Source organism: Schistocerca americana, chromosome 6, assembly GCF_021461395.2.
Source record: "Schistocerca americana isolate TAMUIC-IGC-003095 chromosome 6, iqSchAmer2.1, whole genome shotgun sequence".
Lineage (NCBI taxonomy): Eukaryota > Metazoa > Arthropoda > Insecta > Orthoptera > Acrididae > Schistocerca > Schistocerca americana.
In genome coordinates, this window is record NC_060124.1 from 68396953 (window position 1) to 68412623 (window position 15671).

The window sequence follows — 15671 nt, forward strand, 5'->3', positions numbered from 1 at the left end:
TCCTGGATATTATGTTTAAGAGATGTGAGAAATGCTTTTAAAAATGATTTAAATACAAACTCCAAATACTTTTTGTGTTTGAAATACAAAATACTAAATACATTTTTGATTTGATGTTTAAATGCAAAATATGTATTTTCCACATACCTTTATGAGAATACTTTTTAAAATGCAGTGCCATAATCATTGTTTGATTTCAAAATAATTAGTTTCCCAAACAATTCATCATTAGTTTTCCTCCTATGAGGCGTCACTGTTATTCCCCTAAAGGAAAAAAAGACGTTCTACTGGAACAGAGCTTGGTAAACAAGTATTATACTTTACGAAAATTTTCTTTACTGATGGGTATTTATTAAGTGAATCCAAATTACTGTCATATTTTCAGAACTACTGTCTCTAATTCAGTGGAAGTGTTTCTGCTGTGCCGGCCGACGTAGCCGAGCGGTTCTAGGCGCTGCAGTGTGGAACCGCGCGACCGCAGGTTCGAATCCTGCCTCGGGCATGGATGTGTGTGATGTCCTTAGGTTAGTTAGGTTTAAGTAGTTCTAAGTTCTAGGGGACTGACGACTTCAGAAGTTAAGTGCCATAGTGCTCAGAGCCATTTGAACCATACCGTCTGTAAAAGTCTTAGTCGTGAGTTACAGTCTGTAAAAGTCTTACCCTGGGGGGCGGGGGAAGCAATTGTAGCAATGCTGAGTGCAAACAGACTACTACGTTACGGTCATCTACTTTGAAGAAATGTCACACAGAAGTAATAAGATTTCGTAAAAGTGCGGTATGAAGACGCCCGTGTTTAAATATCATACTATTTGTGGTGGTGCACATGACATTAAATTTAACCTGATGAACACTTGCATTTACTGTTCTATCGCAACAATGACAGTATTCAGAAGTGCCACGATGTCTAACAACAGCTGCCAAGCGGAACTAAGGCAGGTAAAGCCACTAAGACTTGTAAATACTGTATAATTTTGTTTGCTAGTTCAATTAAGAAAGCCGGCCGAAGTGGCCGTGCGGTTAAAGGCGCTGCAGTCTGGAACCGCAAGACCGCTACGGTCGCAGGTTCGAATCCTGCCTCGGGCATGGATGTTTGTGATGTGCTTAGGTTAGTTAGGTTTGACTAGTTCTTAGTTCTAGGGGCCTAATGACCTCAGCAGTTGAGTCCCATAGTGCTCAGAGCCATTTGAACCATCAATTAAGAAAAGTCGCAAGCAAAATAAGAATAAGGACAATGCCTAGTCACTTGATGTTACTTTTATTGTAACAGTTTCTAGAGAAGAGAAAAGCCAAGATACTTTTCATACGTTTCCTCCTAAATATATAAATTATAATTACAGTGCGAAGAAGACTAACGAGACAATTGAATCTCTGATTCAGATTAAGAAACTGTGCAAATTGTCAGTTAAAGAAGGTTGCATTCTACAGTCATTTATACAAGTAACAGATAATACTTTTTGTACTGACATATCGAAGTTTCACGTATAAGGAACAAATAGCCTATAAATAATCCCACAAGGAAAAATGCCAGTGAGACAATACAATCTGACAATGAGTGCTACGCTACTCGTATGGTCACTGTTTTCAGCAGCAACATATTAATACATTTTAAGAACAGTAAACATTCCGGGAGGAACTTTCCAGTGTTCCCAGCTGCAGCTGGTCAAGGCACCTGGTCGCCAGAAGAACAGTTCCTCGTACAGGGGAACTGAGGGCGCATCTCGTTAAACGCTTTTGACATGAAGTTTCAATTCTTCACTGCTGGGTACCACTCATTGACACGTAGCGCAGATCGCACGTTGGAAGTTGATTGTTTACTAACGATAAATATATGAACTATTCGAGTAATTGTAATGTAACTAACTTTTCAAGGTAAAAATAACATTGTGCGTATAACGACAGTTTGCTAAAAGGAGTAGAAATGATGGCGTCTTTTGATTTACGTATATAGGAACATATCCCCAAAACTGAATCGAAATCCGATTCAGGTCGTAAGTGTATAGTTCACCACTGAAGAGACAATAATCACAGCGAAATTTACTGATTTAGTGAGCACAACGATAAAAAGTTGTATTTCGAAATCAGCTAGAGAATCAACATATTATTCGTAGTATCGTACTTATGCAAGTCGTAAGAAACAAATAAAAGCAGTGCTTTGACAAGTTTAAACAATAATAATAATAATAATAATAATAATAAAATAAGTGAAAGACAATTTAAGCTGGTGGGGCTTACTAAATTTTGTTTTGAATTGGTTTCCATATTGAAGATAGAGATTTAGTAACACAGGAGTTACATGAATCCACGTCAGAGAGACCTTCAACTATCAAAATCATTCTAAAAAGACAAAATACATTTCAAAAAGTATTTTACACAAAATACAAAGTACCTTCATTGAAAAGGTATCTCGAATATAAAATGCAAAAACGTGTAAACACGTCACATCACTGTTTGCTTATAGGCTCCGACACCTTCCGTGCCAGTTGGCTGCGGCAGGCCAGAATGAGAGTCCATTTAGTCGACGTGCCGTGGCTTTGTCTTTGTTTTCAGTGGGTGGTCAGACATCGCCCACCTGTCGATTGAAGCGCCACATCTGAGGCGCTCTGCCCTTGACAAGCACAGGAGGAACATCATTCTGAAAAACGAGAGCCAGATTGAGTCTCCTGTATCGAGCGTGAGGTGAATGATGACCAACGTGGCCGATTGACAGACATTCTCAGCATGGCAGAGAACGGCGTCCCGCGACGCCACGCGAGGTGCCGGGATGGGGAAGCCGTGTCAAGGCGGGGGCAAATCGCAAACTAACCCGCAGAAGTTGGGACTCGAGGTCGCCCGGCCCCCGTCGACCAATCTCGGTTAAGGTCTTATGCGGATTGTTCAAATCATTTGGCCGATTTTCTTTGCCAACCTTGCTCTGTTGATCCATCGCGGATTCGGGATAGCGGCCGGTCAGATATTCACCAAAGAAGAATCACCAGACAGCCGTATATTCTCAGAAGTTGTTATTTTACTTAGACGACCAGTTTCATCATTTCATTAATGCCAACTTCACGCCCCTGTATGTTAAAAACGATTATACATGTAGTGTACATCAAGGTATACCACAGCTGACATTACAGAAAATGAAGAGTAATAAAAGAAGTCCTTAAAAGCAACAAGATGCAACATTCAGCGTTAAGTGGGGTACCTGTGCAGATAAAGGACAACAAAACAATATCTATACATACTGGTTAGCATCGAAATTATTTCGACATGACAGAGTTATAATAGAATAGGCCAAACATTACAAAAATCAAAAAATCAGACAGTTTACAAAAACAGAAGAGGAAACAAGTAACAATTGTCTAGCAATTTTTTCCTTTTCCTTTCCTTTTATTTGTAAGTTTTAACTTTTTTATTTCTTATGTAAAACATTTCTAATTCCTACTGGTAAGAAACATCGTAGTTTTTAGTAAAACCTATCCTCGTTCAAATTAAAACGTCGCGATGTGTGCTAACCAATGGATTACACAACAGTGTGCGTATACGTCGCCCGCGTATCATCACCACGAGTGATACATCAGAATTAGTTGTCACAATGTTAGTTAAGAATTGCGAATATTTTTATATAAAAATAAAAATAAACAATTGAACAATAAAAGAGGGAAGAAAAAGAAAAAATAGTAGACAGCTTTATTCGTTTGTGCTTTTGATCTTATATAGTGCCAATTTTTTGATTTTTTGTAATGTTAAAAAGTTTCGATGCTAACCAGTATGTGTACATATTCTACGTTGTTGTGCTTTGTGTGTAGAAATGGTTCAAATGACTCTGAGCACTATGGGACTTAGCTACTGAGGTCATCAGTCCCCTAGAACTTAGAATTACTGAAACCTAACTAAGCTAAGGACATCACACACATCCTTCTACTCTTTCCACTCCATAGAGGAATTTTTAGATATAAATTAAGAAAAAAAGAAAAAAACCAAACCAAAAAATTATAAAAAAATTAAAAAAACAACAAAATTAAAAAGTTGTTATATTAACTTAACTATGTTGTTAAATTAACTTAATTATGTCATGTATTGGAAATTTGACTCATTCCACATCATTACGAAATATAGTATTCATGATCCATGGAACTAATATTAATCTAATCTTATCTAATCTAATCTACCATGCCCGAGACAGGATTCGAACCTGCGATCGGAGTGGTCGCGCGGCTCCAGACTGTAGTGCCTAGAACCGCTCGGCCACCCCGCCCGGCTTTGTGTGTAGAGGTGTTTTCCTTAACGCTGCATATTGCATTTTGTCGGTTTTAAGGACTTTTATTATTACGCTTCATTTTCTGTAATTTAACATGTGGTATGCGTTGAGTATACACTACGTGTATACTCACTGTTTTTAATATGCGGGGGCCTGAAGATGGCATTAATGAGATGGTGAAACTGGTCGTCGAAAAAAAAAAAAATAGCAGCTTCTGAAAAAATACGGCTGTCCGGTGCTTTTTCATTGGTAAATTGCCCAACTGATGTTGTGTGGTCCTTTTAACAAGGGGAGGCCGCCAATTGTGAAATTCAGATTCGATTCATACTGCGCATAATAAAAGCTCATGGCCAGATGTGTAATGTGGCAAAGCACCAAGATGCACTTCTCACCCGTTGTCGAGAAAATCGACAGTTAAAAGAAAGAGTTGCGGTGAAATACTCTATACGGTTAATAATTTTCCACAGCGTCGTGGCGCAGTGGTAAGCGCTCGGGTTTGAAATCAGAAGGTCGCCGGATCGAATCTCGCGCCATTCAACTTTTTTTTTTAGTATTTGTTTTTTGTAATTCAGATGTATATATATATATATATATATATATATATATATATCCCGGCAATCAGTTGCAACTATTATGCATATAATAAGTTGTTGAAAGTCGTTTGTCGTGGAAAAACTGGCGACTTCGAACATCATTATGTTTTCCGCAAACAAAGTTGTATTTCACAAATGTTATTAATTGTCTTCATAATGTTAACCACGTATAGTTAACGGAAGACGTAGAAACGATATTCCGAAACGAATACGTATAACTTAAGTCAAACGTTCGAATTAGAAATGAGACCCCACGAACAGAAATTCGCTGTGGCAGGTATGAAATATAAACTCCGTTACTCGCTCGTTGCACTTGAAGGACAGATGTTGAATGGGCCGAAACGAGCCACCGCATAACAGCATATTTGCCTGCTAACTTCGAAAGAAGGTAGATGCGGTCCCTAGCGCAACTTCTAACATCGTCGAAAATCAGTGCTGACGGGAGAGTTTTGGTACACCCTGTTAAAAAAACGGAAAATTGGAGGCGGTACAATTGGAGAGCGAGCCGCCTTCACCAACATACATAAGCAATTCATTAATAGTTTATATATATATATATATATATATATATATATATATATGAATTACAAAAAACTAATAATAAAAAAAAATTGCATGGCGCGAGATTCGATACGGCGACTTTCGGATTACGAACCCGAGCGCTTACCGCTGCGCCACGACGCGGTAGAAAATTATTAATCGTAGAGAGTATTTCACCGCAACGGTTTCTTTTAACTGTCGATTTTCTCGACAACGGCTGAGAAGTGCATCTTGGTGCTTTGCCACATTACACCTCTGGCCATGAGCTTTTATTATGCGCAGTATGAATCGAACCTGAATTTCACAATTGGCGGCCTCCCCTTGTAAGACGAGCCCGACGCTGTAGCCTTATTCTTGTTCGCGCGGTGCTTTCTGGTGAGGTGACGGCGTGCGGCGTGTTTCCAGGACGAGGTGCTGGCCATCTCGGAGAAGGTGGTGCTGCGGGCCGCGGACCTGCTGGAGCGCATCATCACGGAGGAGGCGCGCTGGGAGCGCGGCCTGAGCGCCGTCTACCAGCCGGGCTGCCCGCCGCCCGCGCCGCCCCTCCTCGTCTCGCGCACCGTGCTCGACTTCCAGGACGTCAACCGCGAGAAGCAGGCGCTCGGTGAGTCTGGCGGGCCGCGGCGAGGCGCGAGGCGCGAGGCGCGTGCTCCAGTTGCAGTTACTCGCTTCCTCAGGACTGTGAGTAGGCGCACTGCTCGATCGCAGGTGTCGGGATACCGCTGTTCAATATGGTATTGACCTCTAGGTGTCACGAGGAGCTGGTCTGGCAATGCAGAAGAAGTCGGGAGTACTGCGTTTTCAGTATAGAACGTGTAACGGCATGGTGGGTTGGTCAGGGAGCTCAGTGACTTCGAACATGGACATTTCCTTGGATGTCACCTGCATAACTTTCTACAGCTGTCGGTGATCTGACTGTGAAGTGGGAAGGTGAGGGAAAATAAAGACCAGGCAGACCTCATTTAGTGAAGGATAGGGACCGTTGAGCATTCTGAAAGGGGGTGGGGGGTGGGGAGGAATCACTCATGAGTTCCGAAGTGCTAACCAGCAATCCAGCTACCACACTGACTATGTGTACGGAGTTAAAATGAATGGGCTGCAATGGTCGAGCAGCTCTCCCTAAGCCACACATTTGTGTAGTCAATGCTAATCGACACTTGAGGTTGCGCGTAGAGTGACTCACTGGACAGTGGATTAATGTTCATACACTATGTAATGGAACGTATCCGGACACCTGTCTGAAAATGACTAACAAGTTCGTGGTGCCCTCCATCGGTATTGCTGGAATTCAGTATGGTGTTGGCCCACACTTAGCCTTGATGACAGCTTCCACTCTTGCAGGCATACTTTCAATCAGGTCCTGGAAGATATCGAGGGGAATGACAGTCGATTCTTCCCGGAGTGCTGTACTGAGGAGAGATATCAATGTCGGTCAGTGAGGCCTGGCACGAAGTCGGCGTTCCAAAACATCCCAAAGGTGTTATACAGGGTTTTACAAAAAGGTACTGCCAAACTTTCAGGAAACATTCGTCACACACAAAGAAAGAAAATATCTTATGTGGACATGTATCCGGAAACCCTTACTTTCCATGTTAGAGCTCGTTTTATTACTTTTCTTCAAATCACATTAATCATGGAATGGAAACACACAGCAACAGAACGTACCAGCGTGACTTCAAACACTTTGTTACAGGAAATATTCAAAATGTCCTGCGTTAGCGAGGACACATGCATCCACTCTCCGTCGCATGGAATCCCTGATGCGCTGATGCAGCCCTGGAGAATGGCGTATTGTATCACAGCCGTCCACAATACGAACACGAAGAGTCTCTAAATTTGGTACCGGGGTTGCGTAGACAAGAGCTTTCAAGTGCCCCCATAAATGAAAGTCAAGAGGGTTGAGGTCAGGAGAGCGTGGAGGCCATGGAATTGGTCCGCCTCTACCAATCCATCGGTCACCGAATCTGTTGTTGAGAAGCATACGAACACTTCGACTGAAATGGAGCTCCATCGTGCACGAACCACATGTTGGGTCGTACTTGTAAAGGCACATGTTCTAGCAGCACAGGTAGAGTATCTCGTATGAAATCATGGCGGTGAATCGAGGAAGTACAGTACATACTGACAAAACTAAAATGAGCTCTAACATGGAAATTAAGTGTTTCCGGACACATGTCCACATAACATCTTTTCTTTATTTGTGTGTGAGGAATGTTTCCTGAAAGTTTGACCGTTCCTCTTTGTAACACCCTGTATAGAATTCAGGTCAGGACTCTGTGCAGGCCAGTCCATTACAGGGATGTTATTGTCGTGTAACCACTCCGCCACAGGCCGTGCATTATGAACAGGTGCTCGATCGCGTTGAAAGATGCAATCGCCATCCCCGAATTGCTCTCCAATAGTGGGAAGCAAGAAGGTGCTTAAAACATCAATGTAGGCCTGTACTGTGATAGTGTCACGCAAAACAACAAATGGTGCAAGCCCCCTCCACGATAAACACGACCACACCATAAGACCACCGCCTCCGAATTTTACTGTTGGCACTAGACACGCTGGGAGATGACGTTCACCGGGCATTCGCCATACCCACACCCTGGCGTTGTGGATCACGGAGAGCATTACGATGAAAACTTGTAGAGCACATGTTCCAAAACGAATAAAAAAAAGCGTAATTACCCTGTCCCTCGCAGTTCTCGCGTGATGAATACGGTGTGTACGCAAGCGTAGCGAAAGCTGTTCTCCCCGCGCACCCTCCGTTATATAATGGGGCAGCTAGGGCGAAGTGACTCTTGATCGCTATCCTGTCCACGCCACATACCATGCCGTAGCGAGACCAGTAAACAAGCAGGCGTGAATCAGGAGCGCGCGCGCCGTCAGAGTACCTCACAAGGGAACCTCCCCATCGCATCCCCCTCAGATTTAGTTATAAATTGACGCAGTGGATAGGCCTTGAAAAACTGAACACAGATCAATCGAGAAAACAGGAAGAAGTTGTGTGGAACTATGAAAAAATAAGCAAAATATACAAACTGAGTAGTCCATGTGTAAGATAGGAACATAAAGGACAACGATCGTTGATGAGCGCCGTGGTCTCGTGGTTAGAGTGAGCAACTGCGGAACGTAAAGTCATTGGTTCGAGTCCTCCCTCGAGTGAAAATTTTACTTTCTTTATTTTCGCAAAGTTACGATCTGTCCGTTCATTCATTGACGTCGCTGTTCACTGTAATAAGTCTAGTGTCTGTGTTTTGCGACCGCACCGCAAAACCGTGCGATTAGTAGACGAAAGGACGTGGCTCTCCAATAGGAACCGAAAACATTTGATCGCAAGGTCATAGGTCAACCGATTCCTCCACAGGAAAACGCGTCTTATATATTCTTTACGACACTGGTGACGGCATGTGCGTCACATGACAGGAATATGTTGTCGACCCACCTAACTTGCACACTTGGCGAATGGGTAAAAAGATTCTTCTACCTTGCCCGATTTAGGTTTTCTCCAAAAAAAGTGATGAAAACATAAGAGTTTGTCACATAAAGTGCATCAAATGAATGCAACAGTTTCAGAGTCGCACAGTTTTCCCTGTGCTCTGTCAAAACATGTTTTTTTACGTTTTCAAATGTTTCCGTGCGTAGACCGTCAAATTCTGTATATGTCCAAGCAAATCTGAACATGTCCTGGAATTTTGGAGAGCGAAGTTGATTATGTCTGAGTGCCTGAACTTTGATAATTATCTGAAAATAAAAAATTAAAATTTTCACCCGATAGAAGACTTGAACCAAGGACCTGTCGTTCCACAGCTGCTCACGCTAACCACGGGACCACGGCACTCGTAAGCTAACACTTTCCTTGATGTTGCCTAGGTTGCGCATGGACTACTCAGTTTTTATATTTTGCTTATTTTTTTCATAGTTCCACACAACTACTTCCTGTTTTCTCGATTGATCCGTGTTCAGTTTTTCAAGGCCTATCCCTGTGCCTACTTATAACTAAATCTGAGGGGGGTGCGATGGGGAGGTTCCCTTGTCAGAACAACGGCCAGTGCGGCACCCTGATGGCTGTCAATACGTGAAGCCCACGCGACGGGGTATGCTGACAGGCGCGTAACGGATATAGCGCGCGTGGGCGCTCCATTAACTTGTCTCGCGCTGTTGCTGAGCGTTAAGTACTCTCTAACAGTGTGTGCGAGAGAAGTCAGCCTTCCCCTATTCTAGAGGCGCGCTAATCCTCTTAACAAGTTTATTCCGCACCAAGCGGAGAAGACGGCACACAGCTATTAGCGCTTTCTCCCATGAGGATACTAAAACCGAACCAGTGCACCCATCTACAGATAAGATGTGTTGATATAATAGAACCACACGGCCAGTGTCAGTTTAGATGAACTCCTTTAAAACAGTGTGTTAGTCTGGGTTATTACGACTCACTAAAACGACTATGAAGCTGACGTTCGGGCTGTCTTTGCAGCGATCCTCTTCGGGCACTTTATTTGCCCCAGAGAGGATTGATGCAAAAACAGTCGAAACGTCGGATTTATAGTTGTTTCACTGTTTCATAACGATGCGAACTAAGATGGAAAGAGATTTGTATTCAGACACATTGACAAGAACAGTAGTACAAACTACTCACAGCAACTACTTCTGCATTGGATTTGCCTACTCCCTCGCCTCCTAGCTCATACAGAGTGCTTTCCCTAAGTAATGCGACCAAGCCGGCCGAAGTGGCCGTGCGGTTCTAGGCGCTGCAGTCTGGAAACGCAAGACCGCTACGGTCGCAGGTTCGAATCCTGCCTCGGGCATGGATGTTTGTGATGTCCTTAGGTTAGTTAGGTTTAACTAGTTCTAAGTTCTAGGGGACTAATGACCTCAGCAGTTGAGTCCCATAGTGCTCAGAGCCATTTGAACCATTTTTAATGCGACCAATTTTTTTCTGACGCAACGGTACACCACAGCCTGTTGTAACCGGCTGGGCTAAGTGGAGGGGGATGTTGGCTTCAAAACACTCTTTGTCTTATTCGACTGCGTGCTGCCGGAGAGTCAGGACGTGCGTTTCCGTCAACCCCGTTTTGAGTTTATGTAACCCGACGCAATGGATCATTCTGTAGAGCAACGGTGCGCTATCAAATTTTGCGTTAAACTTGGGAAGTCCGCTACCGAAACGTTTCCATTACTTCAGCATGCCTTTGGGAATGATTGCTTGTCCAAATCACAAGTTTTCCGATGGCAGAAGTTGTTCACGGAGGGCCGAGAGGAGATCACCGACGAACCTGGAGGTAGACGGCCACCAACCGCACGAGTCGACGAAAATGTGACGCCTGTGCGCGATTCTTTGAACTCTGACAGACGGCTGAGCCTGCGATTGACAGCACAAGCTCTAAACATGTCAAAAACAACCGTTTTCCGCATTGTGACCGAACATTTGAACATGAGAAAGGTGTGTGCCAAACTCGTCCCAAAAGTGTTGAACGACGAACACAAGAACATGCGAGTGCTTCGGTGCCGATAAATGTTGGAAATGTGTGAAAATGATCATCATTTTTTAAACTCAGTTATCACTGGTGATGAGTCGTGGTTTTTGAGTACGATGCTGAGACAAAAAGGCAGAGTTCAGAGTGGCACATACCATCGTCGCCCCGTCCCAAGAAGGCACGCATGAGCAAGTCCAGGATCAAAACCATGCTCATTGTCTTCTTTGACGTCAGAGGCATTGTCCACCACGAATCCGTACCTGCTGGGACTACGATGAACTCAGGTTTCTACTTGGAAGTGCTCAAAAGACTGAAAAGGAGGGTCTCGCGCTGCCGAAGCAACACCGAGGACACGTGGAAAGTTCACCACGACAACGCGCCGAGTCACAGCGTCTTCATTGTCAACGACTTCCTGGCCAGGACCGAGACCCCATTGGTTCCCCAGCTTCCCTACAGTCCTGACTCCCGCTGACTTCTTTTTTTTTCCCCTCAGTCAAAAGGAGTCACGAAAGGAAAACACTGGAACACGATTAAAAGCATCCAGGTGCATGATGTTACATCAGCTCTAAAGGACATTCCGGAAAAGGCATTCCAGGATGCCTTCTAGGCGTGGAAACACCGCCTCCAGAAGTGTATTGACGCAAGAGGGTGCCATTTTGAAAATTTTTGATTATTTGAACGAATATATTCAATAAATGATTTTTTATGAACTTGGTCGCGTTACTTATGGAACACAGCTTGTATTTACTGAGAGCCGGGCGCTGGTGCTCCTTTTTATTACGAGGGCGTGCTGAAAACTAAGGCCTTCGAATTTCTTATGTGAATACTCTTAAATTATGTCTACATATTTATTCCTCAATATAGTCACACTGGCAACGAAGACATTACTCCCAGCGAGAGACCAGTTCGTTGATACTGTCACTGTAGAATGTTTGGCTGTGTTGACGGAGCCATCGCTTCACCTTTGCTTGCACCGTTTCATCACTATCAAAGTGATATTCTCGAAGGTGTTTTTTAAGTTTTGGAAACGGGTGAAAATGTGACGGGGCCAAGACGGCACTGTATGGAGGATGGTGGATGACAGTTAAAGCATGGAAATGAAGTCCCATGTTTCTTGACAGAGCGTAGGGGAACGATGCGGTAGGTCCGCACCGCCGCACTAGGCAAGATCCTAATGGAGGTGGTTTGCCGTTGACGTCCTCCGACCGTAATGGGGATGAATGATGATAATGAAGACGACACAACACCACCCAGTCATCTCGGGGCAGGTGAAAATCCCTGACCCCGCCGGGAATCGAACCCGGGACCCTGTGCTCGGGAAGCGAGAACGCTACCGCGAGGTCACGAGCGGCGGACTAGTTAAAGCATAGCGCTGGATTTTTGCTGGTGTTGCAGCTCTAGTGTGTGGTCTGGCGTTGTCATGCTGACGGAGAGGTCCCTCTGCGACTTCGTGCTTTCAGTTTTCTGGGGGATTACAGCACGCTGATTCTCGCGCACCGACATAGTTACCTTGAAGATCGCCGTGTTAAACACTACAATCCGGAGCGGCAGAGGTTTGCAACTTGGATCTGTGAAGCGGGTAAGTCGACCGAGTAATACGCATGAAATGTTGTACCTTAATCGATATTCAGGACAGAATAAAAAATTCTGGGAGGTGCAAGTTTTAGACGCTCGCCAGGACAAGGAGCGATCAGTTTGCGGATTGTCTTGTGTGGGCGTTTGCCGAGACCAGGTCAGCGATCTGCTTGTCGTGGTGTCTTTTGCGCTGGAACGTAGATATCGTACTTAGCGGGAAGGCAAGAGCAAATAGTCAGTCCTGCGTGAGGGTCGAGAATCAACAAGCCACGAGGTGCAAATGTAAGAAGTTCAAACCATGGCGTGGAGCGAACTGCCTGCAACAAGCTCCTAGTAAAGTCCCATGGACTCATACACACACTACAAGAAAAATATTCGCAGACTGACCTCTCATCCTACCGCGACAAATAGATGTGTTAATTCAGTATCAATTTCAAGAAGGTCGGAACCTGGAGTGGATATGTAAGCCCACTTGCAGCTAGTGCATCCAAAACTACTACTCGTGAAATTTATATCCTGTTTGGTCATCCACCGCGGAACTGACGTGAGTCGCAGTTCAGATCCTGGATACGCCCCTGCCCGCATCAAAAAGAGAGAGTTCTGCCACTTTACTAACACATTAGGATAACGAGAATTTGTTCCACGTAACCAAACATTCATTTCGTGGAGAGTATTTCGATGTTTTTCGCTCTTAGTTATTAGTATAAACAGGAACACACAAAATAAATTTCTGCTGTGGGTACACTCTTTGCTCGTAAGCGTTGCTGGACGTAAGAACATCGTACAGTGAAATGTGAGAATTAAGCACGTGCGTTTATCTCAGTAATATCTTTATCACACAGGAATGACCTTTTGTTGCAGAGAGCAATGGATAAATTACTAGACTTCATATAGGGAGGGATTGTGGAACTGATTTACTTTCGTAGGTTGCAGTCTACCAGTTCGCAAGCAGTAGTATAAGTAATACTATGATGTGACAAGAGAAACACTTGTGATTTTGCTACGAAACTGAAATGTTGCAAACACACCACATTTCCAACACTCAGCTGCATTTTCGGACCACAGTTGTCGATTTCGACTATATAGCATTGATTTCGGGAAACATATTTGGTAGCTGTGCTGCTTTGTCACATTTTCGCTGCACCTGTTTGCTACACGATTTTCAGCTAATCATCACCTCTCTGAAAACAGTGTAACGTTCAGACGAGAGCTGCCAAGAACAAAAATACAACGCACAAGGGACAAACTGTAGAACCTTCGGCGACCTGACAGGTTTGCCGAAGAGTTATAACCGAGCCACCATGGGTTCAGCCTCCACTTAATGTCCGGTTACGCCGCAGTTTTCTTGCTTCAGCAATTAAGTTTCCGATCACAGACAACCTTCATAAATACGGTGACGCGCTATTTCCTTATGCACTCGCATGATTTGTTGTTGTTCGAAGTACTACCAACAATTGAATGTATTTGAAAAATCACAAACTCCGCTACACGTTCACGGCGACTCGAAATGCCGCGAACGTGATTCTGCTGTTGTCGCTGAGAGTCGGTTGCATATCCTGCAAGCGACTGTCACTCGATGGGTGGCAGCAGCACAGAGAAGCAAGCTTTCGCACACAGCCTTGCTGTCGGGCGTCACGAGTAACAATGTAAGGACCGCGTGGCCAGGTGGGCGGCGGTCGCCACGGAAACGGCGGGACGCGACGGCTCTCACGCAGGCGCACTGCGCCAGGCTCCCCAACAGGTGTGTGCGTCTATGTGGGACGGGCAGGCAGATAGCGAGTGTAGGAGTGAGCGTGCAACCGACGATGCTGCGTTCACACTGTGACGGCGGCGAGCTCTGTCGGCGGCGTCTGAAAACATCCGGCCGCTGGCGCATGCGCAGTCTGACCGCAGGCGCATGCGCAGGCAGAGCTGTTCGATAGGCCGGTTGGAGGGGCAGGGAGGGCAAACCGGCACACTCACAATTACAAAAACGAAGGTCGTTGGGAATTAGCCTCTCTCTGCTGCTTTGTTAAACAGACGAGTCCGTGTGAAAAAAAAATGAGCCAACCAAACTTAGTCCTCACAGCTCCGCATTTCTCTTACCACCCGGAAGAAAACGCTTTATTTCCAGGTTTACAGTATACCTGGCATCTTCTACCGCAAGACACTTTCGATCATGACGGACTGCAGAGATAAGCAAATCACCAAGCACTCATCAAGAAAACTACCCTGCTTTTCTCCCCTACCCCCTCGCCCAAATCCATCTTCGACTGATTTGATGCGACACATCGTAATTTTCTTTCGTCTGGTGATCTATTCATCTCAGACTAGCACTCGCCCACCATATTAAAGCCCCCAAACAGAATAAAAATCTCGAGATGATGGAAAAACTGATGTGGTTCATAACAGATTTCGAGCTTGAACGTAATGGAATGATTTAGCCAGGGGTGGACACTTCAATATTTTAACTGCCCCCATTGTAGCACGCTATACGTTAGAGCAAGACGACAAAGGGTAACTGAATATCATGGAAAAGAGATAAGCAGAAAATACCATGGACAAAAGCACACGAAAGTATACCCGAAGCTCAGGTTTCACACAGTTATTGTGAATAGAAAGTTTCGTAACACATTTACGTTTCAGTCGTGACTCATTTACATCGCAAATAATGTGTACTGTCAACCGATCTCTTCTTTTTTTTCCGAGTTGTGCAGTAAATTTCGTTTTCCCAACTTCGATCCAGTACCTCATTTGTTATTCGATCTACCGTACCTAATCTTCAGTACTTTCTGTAGCACCGCGTTTCAGATGCTTTTATTCTCTTCTTATCCGAACTGCATATCTTCACTTCCGTGCAAGGTTACTCTCCAGGAAAAAAGCTTTCCAACACTGAAATCTGTGTTAGATGTTAACAAATTTCTCGTTTTCATAAATTCTTTACTATCTATTCCCAATATGCACTTTATATGCATTCTGCTTCTTCCATCATTTGTTTTGCTGCCCAAATAGCAAAGGTGGTATACTATTTTTAGTGTCACTTCCTAATATAATTCCCTCAGCATCGCCTGATTTGGTTAGACTCCAGTTCATTACTCTTGTTTTACTTTTTTCGATTTTCGTCTTAAAATCTCTTGTCAAGACACTTATCCATTCCGCTTAGTTGCTCTTCCAAGTCCATTGTTGTCTCCGACATAATTTCGGTCTAATCGGCAGATCTCAGGGTTTTATACTATTTTCTCCCAGAATTTTAATTCAATTTCCAAATTTCCTCATGATTTT

The 15671-nt window shown here is 44.2% G+C and overlaps 1 protein-coding gene across 1 annotated transcript in view; it reads left to right on the forward strand.

Moving 5' to 3' along the window:
* Positions 1 to 900: 900 nt before the first annotated feature.
* LOC124619968 (AT-rich interactive domain-containing protein 5B-like) overlaps positions 901 to 15671 on the forward strand; it is a 63274-nt gene continuing 48503 nt past the window's right edge. Inside the window, exons 1-2 of the mRNA XM_047146630.1 lie at positions 901 to 936; positions 5779 to 5977. Of these exons, the coding sequence (XP_047002586.1) occupies positions 901 to 936; positions 5779 to 5977 (235 nt within the window). The remainder of the gene's footprint in view (positions 937 to 5778; positions 5978 to 15671) is intronic.